The following is a 15,228-nucleotide window of genomic DNA, read 5'->3' as shown; positions in this document are numbered from 1 at the left end:
ACTATAAGACCAAGTATGTGGGCAAACTTTTAAAATTAAACTTGTCTGCCTTGTGGGCTGCATATGTAGCAGTAGCAGAGGACATAAAACAAATCATGATAAAGATGACACCAACTACATAATAGTATGTTAAAGCTTCTTGGTGGTGTAAACAGCAAATAGATGAGAGACATGTGTGGCAGAGGCGTGCGTACGTGCGTGCGTGTGTGTGTGTTGCTAGGTAGGTTTTCCCATGCGAACATTTCTTGTGATCGATCCATTTTGCACAACTACGTGTACTACAATGTCTGACAACAGCTTTAAAAGTGCAGCTATTTAAGGACAAAGAGGGCAAAGTGCACAACATTAAAAAGCCTCTTTTCCTAATGGACAATTGCGGTGCCAGAAGCCACAGTCTGGAGATCTGTACACAGGAAAAGTCCATTATCACTCTGACTAATGGAGGAGGGGGGGCGACTTCAAACCAAAAGTGGAGAAAAAGAAAAGAAAACAAGAGTGAGAAAGATGACGCACATGGTACAAAGCAGTGTTTCTTTAATGGAGTCCATCAATAATGTTGCTTTCCTGACTTTATTGTCGAGAGAACAGGCATATTATCAATCCTAGACACGGGCCTTTTTTAACTCAAGTGCATGTTTTAACAGACTTCGAATCAATGCGAAACAAATGTTTGGCAACACGCTAATGATATCCTGCGTCTCTGGAACAAACTCTCTCTCCCTTTCTCTCTTGGTCTTGCCACCAAGACAAACCCGCAGCCAGTTTACATTCAGACGGGTGCGCTTGTTTTATATAAACAGACGGCCCTTGTGGCAACGGGTTTGATTAGGAGGAGGTCCGCAAATCCCATTAAAAGCCCATTCGTCCCTCTCTCTATGTTTGTTTGAAGACAGGAAGAGTAACAAGGGAGGAGGGAGGTGACTGGAAATCTGTTGTTGTTGCTGTTTCCGTGCCAATTTGTGTTTATGCACTGATGGTTAAACACATATCACCCAGGAGCCACGAGCAGATCTTTGCCAGTGATGTGAGCAGGACCCAAATCCCGGTTTGTGCCAGGAGTACCAAAATGTGTGCTGCAGGACTTGTTCCCCTGTTAGGAGGCTCGCTAACTTGACTGAGTCACCATCAATTATCAACACTTGAACAATGACGTGATGCTTCTGTTTAATGTGTCCATCTGTGGGATCAGCTCTAACCAAATGATAACAGCGTCGTTTTGACCATCACAGTCAGCCTAACAGCTCCTTGGTCTTGGCTGCAAGCTGTTTTTCGATGTCCTCTGTAATGCTGTCTGATAACTGCTGAATCTGCGAAGACAAAGGGGAAAGATGGATAAAAATCAAATATACTGAATACACACGACGACTGATGATTAATTTCTCACTTTAGCGCTGGTTTCCTTGAAACTTCCATTCCTCACTCTGATCTATCATTTATGAAGAAGATCAATGAACATTTTGGCTTCTGGGTGTGATAGAACTGTTGTCCCTTTTCTCCCCCATCTCCTACCTGTTTTTCTACAAGCCGTATGGTGTCCTCCGAGTGTCCCTCCTTTGCCTTTTTGACCTGTGCGATGGCGTTAGATCGCACTCTCCTCAGCGAGTCTTTCGCCTTGTTGCTGAACTGTTTGGCCACCTTGGCGAGGTTCTCTCGGTGCTCCCGTGTGACTCTGTGGGGGAGGGAGGAGATGAGGGGAAAGAGAGAAGACGAGAGAGTAAGACAAGAGGAAAAAACAGAACTGAGAAGGTAAAGATCCCGGGGAGACATCGATCCACTCACAGCAAATCATTTGTCTTGTCTTTGTATGCAGTTTGAAGATGATAAGAAGACGATACTAATTTAGCTCCACTGATCTCTTTGGGGGTATGTACAGTAAGAAAATGTTTATTAAAGGGTTATTAAGCTCTCAGAATTAGAGAAAGTGAACAGACATCTACGGAAATAATATGAAGCAGGATATGAAATTTTACATACCACTTAACTGTATGCATAGACCTCGCAAGAAAGGGTTAGTTAGATTCCTGGTCAGTACTGTACGGAAAATACAAATACTGTGCAGAGATAAAATGGTTTTAAAAAATGTCCTCACTTGAGCAAATGAGAATGTTAAGTGCTAGTAGGCATCAAGTCTAATCATTTTGGTTCTGACTTGTTGCAAACATCTAACGACAATCACTTACCAGGGTCTCAGACCAGAGTTGAAACATTCCTCATCCTGACAACTTTGTATTCACTTTGCATTTGTTAATCACTCAGAAAATCATACTTTCCATTTCACTCTCCCTCTTTGTCCTTAATTGGCTTTTTTTTCGTTGTTTTTGCATTGGGGACTATTTGCAAACAATCCAAGTGCAGCGTCTATTTACCGCAAACAATACGGCCTAATTACTGATTCCAGGGCCAATCAAGGAGCGCCTTCTCTTTGGAAATGCAAATGGAGACTCGGAGTGTGCCGAGACTGATTGCAGGGGGAAAGCAGTCTGACTCTTGTCTCCCTCCTCTGCCAGACTAACACCTGCTGCTCCAAGTGTGCGCACACACACACACACACACACACACACGCACGCACGCACGCACGAACATACATGCACATAAACACAAGCCGGCATTTATGCATGTATACTTTCATGCGCATGTGTGTATATGTACAAAAACATACTGTATATACACACAGAGCGCTTTAGTGAGTGAGTGACGGATCGTTTTGTGCGAACTTGTTTGACTTGGCAGGGAGAGAGAGGGCGAGAGAGGTCTGATCAGAACAGAGAGAGGGAGTGACTCGGCCCCTCACGTCAACACACTGAGGGTCTCTGTACATCTATGGACAAAAGTCAATAAATGTGTCAGTTAGAGCTCAGACGAGGGGATTTATTCACGGAGAGGGATTCAAAACCAAAAAAAGTTTTGGCTATGATGATTTACAAAATGGATTGATTATTTCATTGACTTACTGATTCATTAAAATATCTGTTGATGTCTGTTAATGTATAGTCAACTGTGTAATGTACTGGTCAGCTAATCATCGCATAATCCTTTCAGGGATTGTAGAAGTTAAAATACAGGCTTAAATTAAACCGTAGGAGTGTGAAATCAGAAAAATTACAGAAGAAAAGTAAAAGTGTAAGGAAAAGATTGAGTTTGTTTCTGATTGTGCGTGTCTGAGAAAGAGACTCACTTGGGAATGGGCACCTTGATGACTGTCCCATCTGCATCTGGGTTAAGGTTCATGCCACTCTCTCTCAGGGCACGGATGGCAGCCCCTGTAGCCTGGGGGCAGACACAGAAACACACACACACAGATATTTATAAATGAATATGTGCTTGCTTTCAGCACTGGTGCGAATAGGAAAGCAGCACTACAAATGCAGGTAGTGGCCCAGCTCCAGCTGGCAATCATTATGGTGTTGTGGTGTGCATGTAGTGTGTGTATGCCTGGGTGTGGTTTGTGAGTCTGTATGTGTATGTGTGTGTGTGTGTGTGTGTCAGGGGAAGCCTATGCAGTTGGAAATGCCTTGGGCTGCTGTCAGTGCTTAGCCCTGTGGGACAGGACTGAGAGGTTGCAGGGCAGGGCGTTGACCCATGGTGACCTCAGAAGAGAGTCTGCTTGTGCTCGTGTATGATACATGGACACACACACACAAACAAAACATGTTTCAGTTTGTATGTTAACACTTTTTCGCATTGTGGTCAGATTTATGCTTTAACCAGTATGGTGGAAGACAGGAGTCAACACATTTGGAGGTTAGAAGGATTTAGCTTACACTTGCTAAAAGACTGATATCTCATGTTCTTCAGGCAGGTGCCACAAGCAAGATATTTTAACATGGCTGAGGGGCAGTTTCTCTGAATGACTGAACCACCTCTGTCCTTTGAAATGCAATGAAGACTGCATGTTGTGGAAACAAAAGTGAAAAGTAAGTAGCAAACGGTTCTTCATGTCATCATTATTCATACATAATAAAACATCTAACTGCTACAGTTTTAGTAAGATGACAATACATGCATTCAGCTTTGCTAACAGTAGCATTACTAGGACTTTTGAAAGTTCATGTTATGACCTTACAGGGCCTTTTTCACATAAGACATTTCGACATATCACAGCAGCAAACGCACAGATGCAAACAATAAAATGAGTGATGGCTGAATTCCATTTAGACGCTTCAGTTTCAGGGTCCTGGTGTTGTGCATGCTGTCTCAGTGTCAGAGACAAGCCTCTTGTTGTGCAGAATAGTTTCACTGCTGAGTGAAAATGGACATTAGATTCCCTTCAAACCTGGCATCAGCATGCACGACATCTTATGTTGTGTAACTGAATAAAATTCCTGGTATAAATGCAAACTAGGCCAACAGATGATCTGGTCAAAAGCCATTTTCTTGAGAAACAGAGACACAATGGTCCAAATTGAGAACAAAAGTGAAAATGTGTGTTGCTGATCTGTATTAAGCAACTGCATCAACAGAAATAATTCAACAGTGAGGACAGTAATGGATATGGGACACAGAATATCTCCTGCAAATTTGTCAAAACTCTTTAGAAATAAAAACACCTGGCTTATTGAGAAAGCTCAAAACAAAAAAAAAGCAACTAATATTTCCAAAGCACCATCTGTCATTTTCTTAAATGATGACAATAATCAGAGAGAAATAAAAAGGAGAGTCTGATGGGAGGGAACAAGCGACCCCAGTGTCAGCGTGGACGCTGGCTGGAGAGGCAGCTGCGCTTGTGATACGCTAAATGATATCTCGACACAGGACCAGGCAAAGATGTCGTCGAGACGATCTGAGGAGTGTTGGTCTGCAGGCGCACAATACTTTGAAAAGCCTGTTAATTGATATAATATATTTGTTCAGCAGGCAGGCGAGCAGAAAAAGAAGCTTGCATGTAGACACTCTGGCAAATATTTAAAGCAGCGTTCACATATGTGAAACAAAAAGGCCATATAGTCAACATATTCTCATCCCAGCTCGCCACATACCGCCGCTTTGTCATGCCCTTGCGGCTGACGTGCAAAAGCTTCCTGCCACAAAGAGTTTGGTTAAGTTTAGGCACAAAAACGACACAGTTAGGGTTAGGAAAAGATTGGTGATGCCTGTTTGCTTTCACATGGGACGCAGACTCTGGTCTCTTTGGTGAAGCTTGCTTACTTCCTTTGTAAACTACCTCGCATTGTGCCGTTGATCTAATGGTCTGATACTGATGCAGATGTGTTTCCACTGGAGGGCCATTAAAGCCCCGTGCGTCTACTCCAGACACACACGGGTACCTTCTGCACCTGGATGAGACGGCGAAGGACCTGCCAAAAAGTGCAGTACCTGTCGCACTGTGAATGAGACTGGGCTCAAACACTACATTACAACCAGAGAGCTACAGTTAAACAGTGCAAAAGGACAAAAGGAGAACAAAGCCAAATCCTTTGAAAGATTAAAAACAAAGCTCTGCAACAACATGACAAACCCTCAGCTGAGCTTAATAAAGTGTGCACTGTGAGGGGGAAAAAAAGAGAGCATAACATTCCCTCTTTTATTTATTTTTATTTTTTTTTTCTTACTCCTTTCTACCCTACTCCCCTTTCTTAACAGCTCCTTCTGGCCATTTCCACTGGGGAAAGAAATGTCAGCGAGATTAAAGGAATTTATTTGTGTGCATTGAATGAATTCATGAGGTTTCCTTTCTTTTCCTTTGTTAAAGTCATCCGGCGCACAGGCCCCCTGGTTGTTCTCTTTGAGTGTGGGGTGATAGATTCAGCCCATACCTATGTTTGATTGTTCTCAGCATCAAATTCATCAGCGTTTCCCTCCTCTCCAACAACCACTCTGGTGGTTATGGAAAAAACTAAGCAGAATTTCTCTGGAAAGGCCGGGCAGGTTCTGGTTAATATGTTGGAGAGGAAGAGAAATTACACTGAAGTTTCACATCAAACGCTTGACGCTTGGTTCAAAGCAAAGAGGCGAGCAGAGAGGAATGTGTGTGCGCGTCTAGAAAAAAATGTCCTGAAGAAAACACTTTATGAACAAAAGTGGTGGGATGCTTCGACATGCACACACTCATCCTGAAGCACACAAACACACACACACACACACACAAACCAAATTACCTCCTGATTTAACCATGCTGGTAGTTGTTGTTAGTTCCACTGTGCCCTTCCCAGGCTACGCTTAATGAATGAATGGAAAACAATGGTAGGGCCTCTAGAGTGCCTGGTAATGGATAGGCATCATTATAAGTCTATTAGCTGTAGGTACTGAGGACTCACCTCTGTGTGGGACACGGGTAAATGTAGGGCACAGCATGGTAGCATGTGTGTGTGCCTGAGTGTGTGTGTCGGGGTGTGTGTGTGTGTGGTCTGTGGTCGGAGTTTCTGGGAAGGAATCAGACTCACCAAAAGACCATTCAGCCTGATTTCCAGATTTGAGATTCTGATAGACAGTCAGATTGCTTTGTGGTATTGGTACAAAGGAGGAAAAGGAGGTGAAACCACACCTCTGAGGCTTACAAAAGGTGACCGGTAGAAAAATAGGAGGCGCTGGAGGATTGCAAAAACACTTTTTGTTGTAGACAAACAGGTGGCTCTCCTAAAGAACAACCTACTTTTGAAGATCATCCATGCGGACGCAAATCGGTCAATGTAATTCTTGAAAAGCTAAATTTGTGGCATGTTTTATTATTGTTTCTGGGTTTTAATTCTAGCATGCATACAGGCATCTGAGCGTATTAAAAATATTACACTTCTCTCTTAAACATTTTAACTTTAACTTTGCGAAAAGTTGCATCTCACGATCATCAGACGTGACTGGTCATATGACTATATCATGGTGTTATTTTAAATGCTTAACAAACAAAGAAAGGACATTAAGATGTTCCAGACCAGCAGAAAGTCTGCTACTAAAAATGTGAGCTGCTCTGGTTAGCTCAGTTTTGTATCATCCAAGAAGGAAAAGAGGAGAAGAAAAAAAAAAGAAAAGAATAAGAAAAATAATCCATCCCTTCCTAACTTAGGGGTAAAATGAGGTCATTTCCTATTCTGTGACAACTCACATACAGACATAAGCACACCTCAGCGCACACACACACACCAGAGTGGAGGTTCTTGTTGCTATCTTTCACCCCAGAACAAAGGACCCCGCAAGTGATCAATCAATTAGCATCTGAGACACAGTCGGAGAGGCAGCTCGGGTTTCATTTATACAGCGATGTGGGCTTCGAGTTCTGCTCTGGCTCACTTCTTGTTCTGTGAGGAAGGTCTATCTGTCTGTACTTTGGATTATTTTTATAAAGCTTTCAGTTACTTGTCTGTGTGAGACAAACAGATACCACAAAGAAGAATCTGCCTGTGTGTATGTGTGTGTGTGTGTGTGATCGCCTTACCTCTGGGAAGCTGCTCATGTTGATCATAATGAGCTGAGGTGATTTCATGGAGATCTGACCCAGCTGGTTGAGAGGAAACTTCCCATCTTGAGTCGTCACCACAATGTGATCCAGAACTCCTAAACAAACACACATCAGTCTAACTGTTTATTTACTTAATTTAGGTACCCACATAGACAGTTTAAGCATCATTTTACCGTTCCCTTGTGCAATGCTGCCACACTGAAGTTGTGTATCTCTGTATCTGTAGGCGGATTCTACTGAATAATTTATCAGCAGTTGCAGCAATAAATATTTTACAGTGTATTTTGCGTATTTTTGACTTTATTTTTCCGGAGTTGAATATAGTTCTGTGGTTTCTTTATAGTTATTTAAAATAAATTTCAATGACCATATGAAAATTACTGTTACTGTTATTTTTGATAGTAAAGTTTAATGTTCATCTGTAAAATATCTTTACTCAAACATATCTTTATTACAAAATATTTGTTCATGCTGTTTATATTGTTTGTGTTCATGTAAAAGAAACAAAAAAACAAAACAAAACAACAAGTGAATATTAAAATATTATCAGATTTTTTTCATTCTGAAGGAACAATATCAGCATCAGCCCCAAAAGTCCAGTACTGGTGAGGCTGTGGTAAATGTGGTAGCTTTTCCTGTTTCATGACACCATTTCCATGCAGACCTAACGTGAATGAAAACAAACAGCCAATCATTCATGCAGACTGAAATTAATATATAGTCAGACAGATGGATCAGCAGCAGAAGACACAATTCGCATGGGTAAAGATCAGACTGTCTGTCCTCACTATCAACTGTCCCCTTCCTCCCTCTGCTTCCTCACTCCATCCCTCTGCCTCTCCTCCATCTGGCTAACCTCAGACGCAGTTGTTTCCTTCTTCTCCACCTCTGCCTTACATCACCCGCTCCCTGGTTACCCACCAGGGGATGTGCTGCTAGTGCGTGTGTGTGAAAGGGTGGAGATCGAAGGGGAGGTGAGCCAGTGGTATACTTGTTCTCTATATGACCAAGTCGAGGACCCAAAAAGCACAGATGTACCATTAGCAGATAACATGTAGAAGAACAGATAGAAAGTTAAAGGTTGCCATGATGTGATGAAATGGACAGCTTTGCCTAAAGGCCGCAGCCCAGCTCAACTACTGTCCACTTGTCAATTATTCTGCCTCCCTCTTTGAATTCAGACATCCATTTTTGCGCAGCTCAAAACCCACCTGTCCCGCTGTCCATCTCACACTGCCCCTCCGGGTACACGTAGACCACTCATGTTCATATCTGTGACCTTATGTTTGTCTGTCTTTGTTACCCCTGCCTTGACAATGAGCACCTACACATCTGCTAGTGCTTTAGGAGGCCAGACAGACAGTCATTTCTAACTATAAAGACGGGAGATGAGGAGAGGGTGCAGGGATTGGGAGTGAGAAAAGATGGAGCAGAGGAGGATGGAGAAAACATATTCCAAATTGTCTCATATCAAAACATTACATATACCAAGAATCCCCATGACAGAAATGAAAGCAAATTTGGTTTCTGCTGGACAGAGCAAGGCAAGCTGTCTCCCCCTGCTCCTATAAGCTAACTGGCTGTTGGCTGTAGCCTTACATTCAACAGCAAAAGATAAGAGTGTTATCGGTGTTCTCATTTAACTCTCCGTAAGAAAGTGCTTTTTAACCCCAAAAAATGCTGAACTGTTCCTTTAAGCTCCAATACTTCTTGTCTTCAACTTGGAGAGTTTTTAATTGAAAGTATTTAGAGGTATTTACAGTTATTTTCTCCAGTGCTGTTGCTACTTCTGGATGTCTTAGTCCACTTTGTCTTGACAAAGTTTCCATGGAAACAGAGCTAGTTTTTGGGACGGATTACTCCTTGGTGACTGACTGCAATGTGGTGGTCACAGCACTGATCCCTTATCGCTGCATCCATCTTTGACTGCCTGCTATACGTATTGCCACACAACAACAAACACATGCATACATATACTAAGCATTCATGGCGACACACAACACATACAGTTGTGCGTACACTTACACACACATACTCATAAGCTTAATGAAAGCCAGATGAGAGGTTTATGGAACAAACACACACACACACACACTCGGACAACTGACGTCATTCCATTCCACCATCTCATCTCTCCTGTCAGCTCTAAGTCCTGCTGCCTCCCTGGATTACTGTGCAGCTGGACAGAAGAGAGGAGGACGGAGGGGCTGGAGGAGAGTGGTGAGGGATAGAGAGATGGAGGGAGGAGCCAGGAAGGATGACAGGATGGAGAGAAGAGACAAAGGGCATGAGGTCAGGAGCTCTCAAAAATTCTTGATCTCTGAACAAACTTTTCCGTGTGGGTCAATATGAAATTGGGATTTACAAGTATGAAACAGAGAGAAGGCCAAAATATAAAGCAGGGAATTGTAGGAAAAACCCCAAAAATTGAGGGATAAAGAGAGGGACCAAAGAAAGAAAATGATTCAGACCAAGAAACTGCTGAATGATGAGCGGAGAAAGGAAAAAACTGACGGGAGCAAGATGAAGAAAAGACATATAATTGCACAAAGAACAATGAAAGATGTTAACCCTTAAAACTGAGGTTGTGTATATTGTGAGCTTCGGTAAAGAGACTGCACATGCAGCAGATTGAATGTCAGACAAAGCACACTTTCATGTGAGAAGCAAAAGCTTTAAATATGAAGTCTGAAGCCTCCCTTGGGAGCCTCCATTATGCACCCCACCTCTGACTCCCCGAGCCCAGCTCCCATTTGTTAGAACCCAGAGGCAAAGGGTCAAGACCTGGATGTAACTGGGGAAACAGAGGTCAAACTGGGGTCAAGGTGAGGTCACACCGCTGGCTCGCGCTCTGCCCTTTGGCGCTTTGTCAGGTAGATGCAAACAAAGAGAAAAATTTACTGACTTTTATCCCAGAGTAAAAAATATGCCTGTGATGTTCTGTTGAGAAGAAAAGGCCTCATGTGAACAGTACATGACGCAGCTGAAAACTGAAACTGCGCTGCAGCCGTCGATGCACGATTCATGTACGTATAACTTGTGGCGTTTGCTATTTGCTTAATTCACAGCGCAAATCGACAAAAATGAAAGTCCCATACATGGCCTCAGCACTCTGTAAGTTACTCTGTGATTCATGCATATACTGTTTTCAGGTATCTCATGGCTGCCCTCAGTCCTGCCAGATGCAGAAGAACAGAGGAAGTGGACAAGCCCTGTTTGTAGAGATGTCAGCGAAAAACATTCTTTGGAAAACCTGGATTCGAACATCAGTTTCACACTGAGGCAAACCTTTTATCTTTCTGGTTGGGCTGCAGACGTACATGAAATCAGAGACATACTTTCACAAATCGAAACTTCCTTTTGGAAAATAGATACAAACCCAAGTGAGAATAAAATTAAATGAGGGGAAGTACGTGGAAATTTATTCAGTTGTTCCGTGGTTGCACTTCCACTCAGTGTCACATCCGTGTTGAAATTTAAAGATTCTGTTGACTTCAAAACATCTTTAGTCTCATGTAAAGCTGGCAACATGGTCATCATTGACTGTATTTGAATGCATTGCTGAATATTTATGCAATAACTGTAAAGAAAAAAACAATGGTTGTTACCTGCATTTATACAGTATTATTGTTATGAAAGGCAGGTAAAATCCTTTTCCTCTTTTTGCTCTGTTTTGGCCATGAAACATGTTTAAGTAGTTTTGGGTTATTTGTTTTTGTAAAATTGCTTTCATAAATTACATGCTAAAATTACTTTTTAAAAAAATAAAGAAAATGAAACCTCTAACAAATAGCTGGCACTACTGGATGGCTATTTATGTCAACTTGTAATCAGAGGGAGGCCAACAAAGATAAGCAGAATACCTGGCGAGGTTCGGATACTGAGGTTGCGCGTGAAGTCATCTTTGAGTGCATTTAGAACAGCTGCCATGTTCTCCTTCACCTCATCCAGACAAATGATGTCTTCCACCAGAGCTGAATTAATATTCACCTTAGCCGACTGGCCCTTTGCCTTGGCTTGGAAAATGAAGACAGGAAAAGCAGTGAGACTCATATCTAAGACAAATAATATTTAATCAAGTAACTCACACAGATGCCAACAGAACCACAGAAATTGCACTCATCTGGACTCCAGATCTCCTCACTGACCTTTTGCCTTCTTGGTGGCATACGACCTGGTGGATGCAGCAGGGTAGCAGGTGGTGTTGGGGTACAGAAGCGGTGCACGGGCCCTGGTGGTGGCCACGAGGGGAGACCTGACCTGCCGCGCCAGGGACTGACACAGCAGTGGTCGCAGTAGATTCAGCTGATTCAAAGCCATGACTGAATTTGGAAGAACAACATTTGTTTTGATTTTATTTACAGATGAAGTAATAGCTCACATCAGCCAGTAGGAGGTAGGCCTACATCTCGTTCTAACGTTTAACGTTTAAAAATACCACAGGCTCTTTTTCTCTTGACAGTCAGTGGTATCTTTTCTTGGCAATGTCAACGATATCTCTTTGCAGCCAACACTCAGTTGTCAGTTTATTAGGTATTCTTAATTGTCTGTTATTTAGCCTGCCCTCACTGATGTCAGTGGGGTGGACAATGCAGTGTAATGCAACACAGTTCAACAGCACCATGAACCCAAAAATGACCAAAAGGTTGAGCTCAAGAGCTCCTTGTTGTATTGCACTGCATTAGTTTCAACAAGGTGTGCAAAATAAACTGGCAACTGAGTGTATAAAAATAATCAGCACATTCAAATACATAACTCGAGAGATTTTAAGATGAAATGTTGCTGTACACTATGTGGGACTGTTATACAAGACATTTTCTGAAAAATCTACTCAAAATTATGAATGGATAAGTTATCCAGGGAGGAAGGGCTGTTTTGGGCTAAATAAGCAAAAAGAATACTTGATAAGTCTGTATCACAAAAGATCTGTCATCACAAAATAAAATTCCAACATTGCCACTAAGCGGTGCTCACACTGGAGTCAAACATCCCGAGATGTCAAAGAGATAACCAGATCTTGGGTTGCAAATTATTCTTTTCCATATCAATGCATCGGTCAATAGACCTTTTCACATCAGTCACTTTGGACATGTCATAGCAGGAAGTGGCAGACTTTGGACATACATCATTCTGCACAGTGAAGCTCAAACATCCAACTGTAGGACTAAGAAGAGAAAAAACGTATTTTTCAGTGGAGGGGAACTTCGATAATGAGAGCATTCCAATTTGGTGAGCTAATTCCAGGGTCCTGGTATTGTGATGACTGGCTCACAAACCTGACTTACTGGGACACTTCAGGGAAATGAGTCATTGCTTTTCCTGCTATGACAAGTCAAAATGTGCACAGCAAAAGAGGCCTATAGCTTTTATAAAATGCCAGAAAATGGTAAAAACAGCCTGACACATTCGCATTCAGAGATCTTCTTTTGTCTGACCATCTCTCCAACACTTAAAAGTAATCAGTTTTCTATGAGATGAGGTAAACAAAAGCACAAATTCTCACAGTTGGGAAGCTGAAACTGGGAAATGTTGACTGACTGAAGGTTTCGCTGTTTGGATCAGACTGCGCCTTTAACCAGAATGTCTTTGACAATACAAAATACCAAGGAGGAAAGATGCTCTTTTAAATCATATTACACATTGCTGCTGTGCTAGAACTTCCTGCACTCAACTCTACAGGTTAGATGTTAGATGATACATGCAATTACATTCAGTCGCAAACATGCGATTTCTCTTCCTCTCATGCACACAAATATCTATAGGCTAAAACTACACTATACACAGCTGTTTGGGCATTCCTGAAGGGGAACCATTCAAACCACAACACAATATGAGAGCAACCACTCCTTTTCTATGGACTCACCACCTCCCACCGTGCAAACTGGCTCTCGAGTGTGACTATGTCAGTGAACCTTGATGAACACACAAGCACAGACAAATTTCTGAGATATTGAAGCTTACAGACGCAAACAAATGCTAAAGCTGGTCTTTCACAGCCGGTGGCTGTGAACAGCTTGCAGGGTGCTGCAGCCTGACTGACATCCTCTTTTGTCTGGTGTGTATTTATAACTGGAAGCTGCGAGGAGAAGCAAGTTATACTGTCACATTAAAGACCGTCTGGTTACAAATGAGAAGAACTTTAACAAAGGTGTCAAATGAGTGACATATTTTTTCTATGATATTATAAAACTTAGATTTTTTTTTTCTGTTTCAAGCAAAATGTAAAACAAAACCTACTTGTCATACACGAGGGCTTGACTGAATGTCCCGTCATGAAATTTGCTTTAGTTCTTTTTATTATTTAGACCAGTGAACTGAGCTCAAAAGCTATCCAGATGCTTCAGAAAGTTTGACAGAATAGTATTTCTTGACAAGAGTCCACTTTTCACATACCTTTGAGGAAATATGACAATATTGTTTAGAGAATGTGAAATCTTGTCACTATTTTAAATAAATTCCACATTTAATTGTTCCTTTAACTGTTCAGGTAGATCTGTCAGTTTTATTTCTAACATTTATGCTGTAGATGCTGTTTAAAAGATTTCTCAACACTGCCAGTACTAAAACGCTAAATCTTTATCTAAAATTTGAATATATGAACTTATTTTTTTACAGAAACAGACAGATTTTTGATGAGAAAAAACCTAAATAAACTCTAAACTCATTTAAAGATCAAAAATCCCATATGCAACACTGATCTCAGTATGCTCAGTGGTTGCTACGGCCACATCACAAGTCCCTGGCGTTAATCAAACACTCCTGATACTAACTGAAACCCAAACATACTGCAATGGGAATATTATGGCTAGACCGGGGAACCACCACCACCTACAGTGCAAACTCATGACAGGCATCCATTGGGAGGTTTCCTGAGGAGCTGATATGATACGACGCACTGTGGCAGAGCAGATAGGCTCACATGTGGGATGGTGACGGATCTCTTTATAGAGGAAGCCAACCAGAAAAAGTGAAGCACAGGTGTTCAGTGGGATACTGTAGCCTCATATCCTGAAGATTTCACACACAGAAGCAGCTGCAGACACACCTCTCCTTCATCCAGTGGCAGAAGCCAGCTGGTGAGCCTGTGTGATCTTTGCACAAGTTACAGTCTGCGTTTCTGATGATGCTCACTCGGCCTTGTCAAACAAACTGTTCAGGCTGCACCTATTGGTCATTTAACCGTTTAATTTACAAAATGTCAAACAAAGGTAACAAAAGTCAAATATATTCACAAAATAAATGCTATCAAACCAGCTGATATTGCTCTTTAAAACTCAGTATCATTTGGCTTGACTGACTTGACCTCAGTGCACCCACTAATGTGTTTAATGTCTATCAAAATTTAAGTTCACTTTGACTTTTTATCATGCAGGCCAGAACATCAGCTGGGCAGATTCACGCTTTCTAATGTATATCGACATCAAGAGGCCTTTTAATTATCATTAGCAGAAGTCAGAATATCATTAACAGAAGCAAAAACAAACATGTATAATTGACTGGCGCTAACACGTTCTGCAAGTGAAGCTGTGTGAAGGTCGGTATGTGCATACAGCGCTTCTTCGCCGCCCTCTCCCGCACATACCACTGGCAAACTAATGTAAACCGCCACGTAGTTGATAAACAAAAAGCTGCACTCGACTACGACGATACAACTTTAAAATGCAATTTAACCCGTAACAACATACTTACCTTCGCGTTTCAGTTTTCACAGAAGCATGTTATCGAAGAAAAGCAGCGTTTGACACTTATGTCGTCATCATCACGCGCGATATATCGCCACGTCCGGTTCCGGGTTAGATATGTTTTACTAGCTTTACTGAATGAGCAGAGAGCCTGCC

The 15,228-nt window shown here is 41.9% G+C and overlaps 1 protein-coding gene across 1 annotated transcript; it reads right to left on the bottom strand.

The window, feature by feature from the left end:
- Positions 1 to 517: 517 nt before the first annotated feature.
- mrrf (mitochondrial ribosome recycling factor) lies at positions 518 to 15,223 on the bottom strand. The gene is made up of 7 exons (XM_046375087.1): positions 15,080 to 15,223; positions 11,539 to 11,712; positions 11,254 to 11,406; positions 7,367 to 7,485; positions 3,176 to 3,267; positions 1,510 to 1,669; positions 518 to 1,307 (listed from the first exon to the last, which is right to left on the bottom strand). Exons 2-7 carry the CDS (start codon positions 11,708 to 11,710, stop codon positions 1,230 to 1,232), a joined length of 774 nt encoding a protein of 257 aa, XP_046231043.1. The 5' UTR covers positions 11,711 to 11,712; positions 15,080 to 15,223; the 3' UTR covers positions 518 to 1,229.
- Positions 15,224 to 15,228: the final 5 nt, after the last annotated feature.

This window comes from Scatophagus argus, chromosome 20 (genome assembly GCF_020382885.2).
Source record: "Scatophagus argus isolate fScaArg1 chromosome 20, fScaArg1.pri, whole genome shotgun sequence".
Classification (NCBI taxonomy): Eukaryota; Metazoa; Chordata; class Actinopteri; family Scatophagidae; genus Scatophagus; species Scatophagus argus.
Note: the sequence above shows the minus strand (reverse complement) of the source record. Positions and strands in the feature narration are given on the sequence as shown.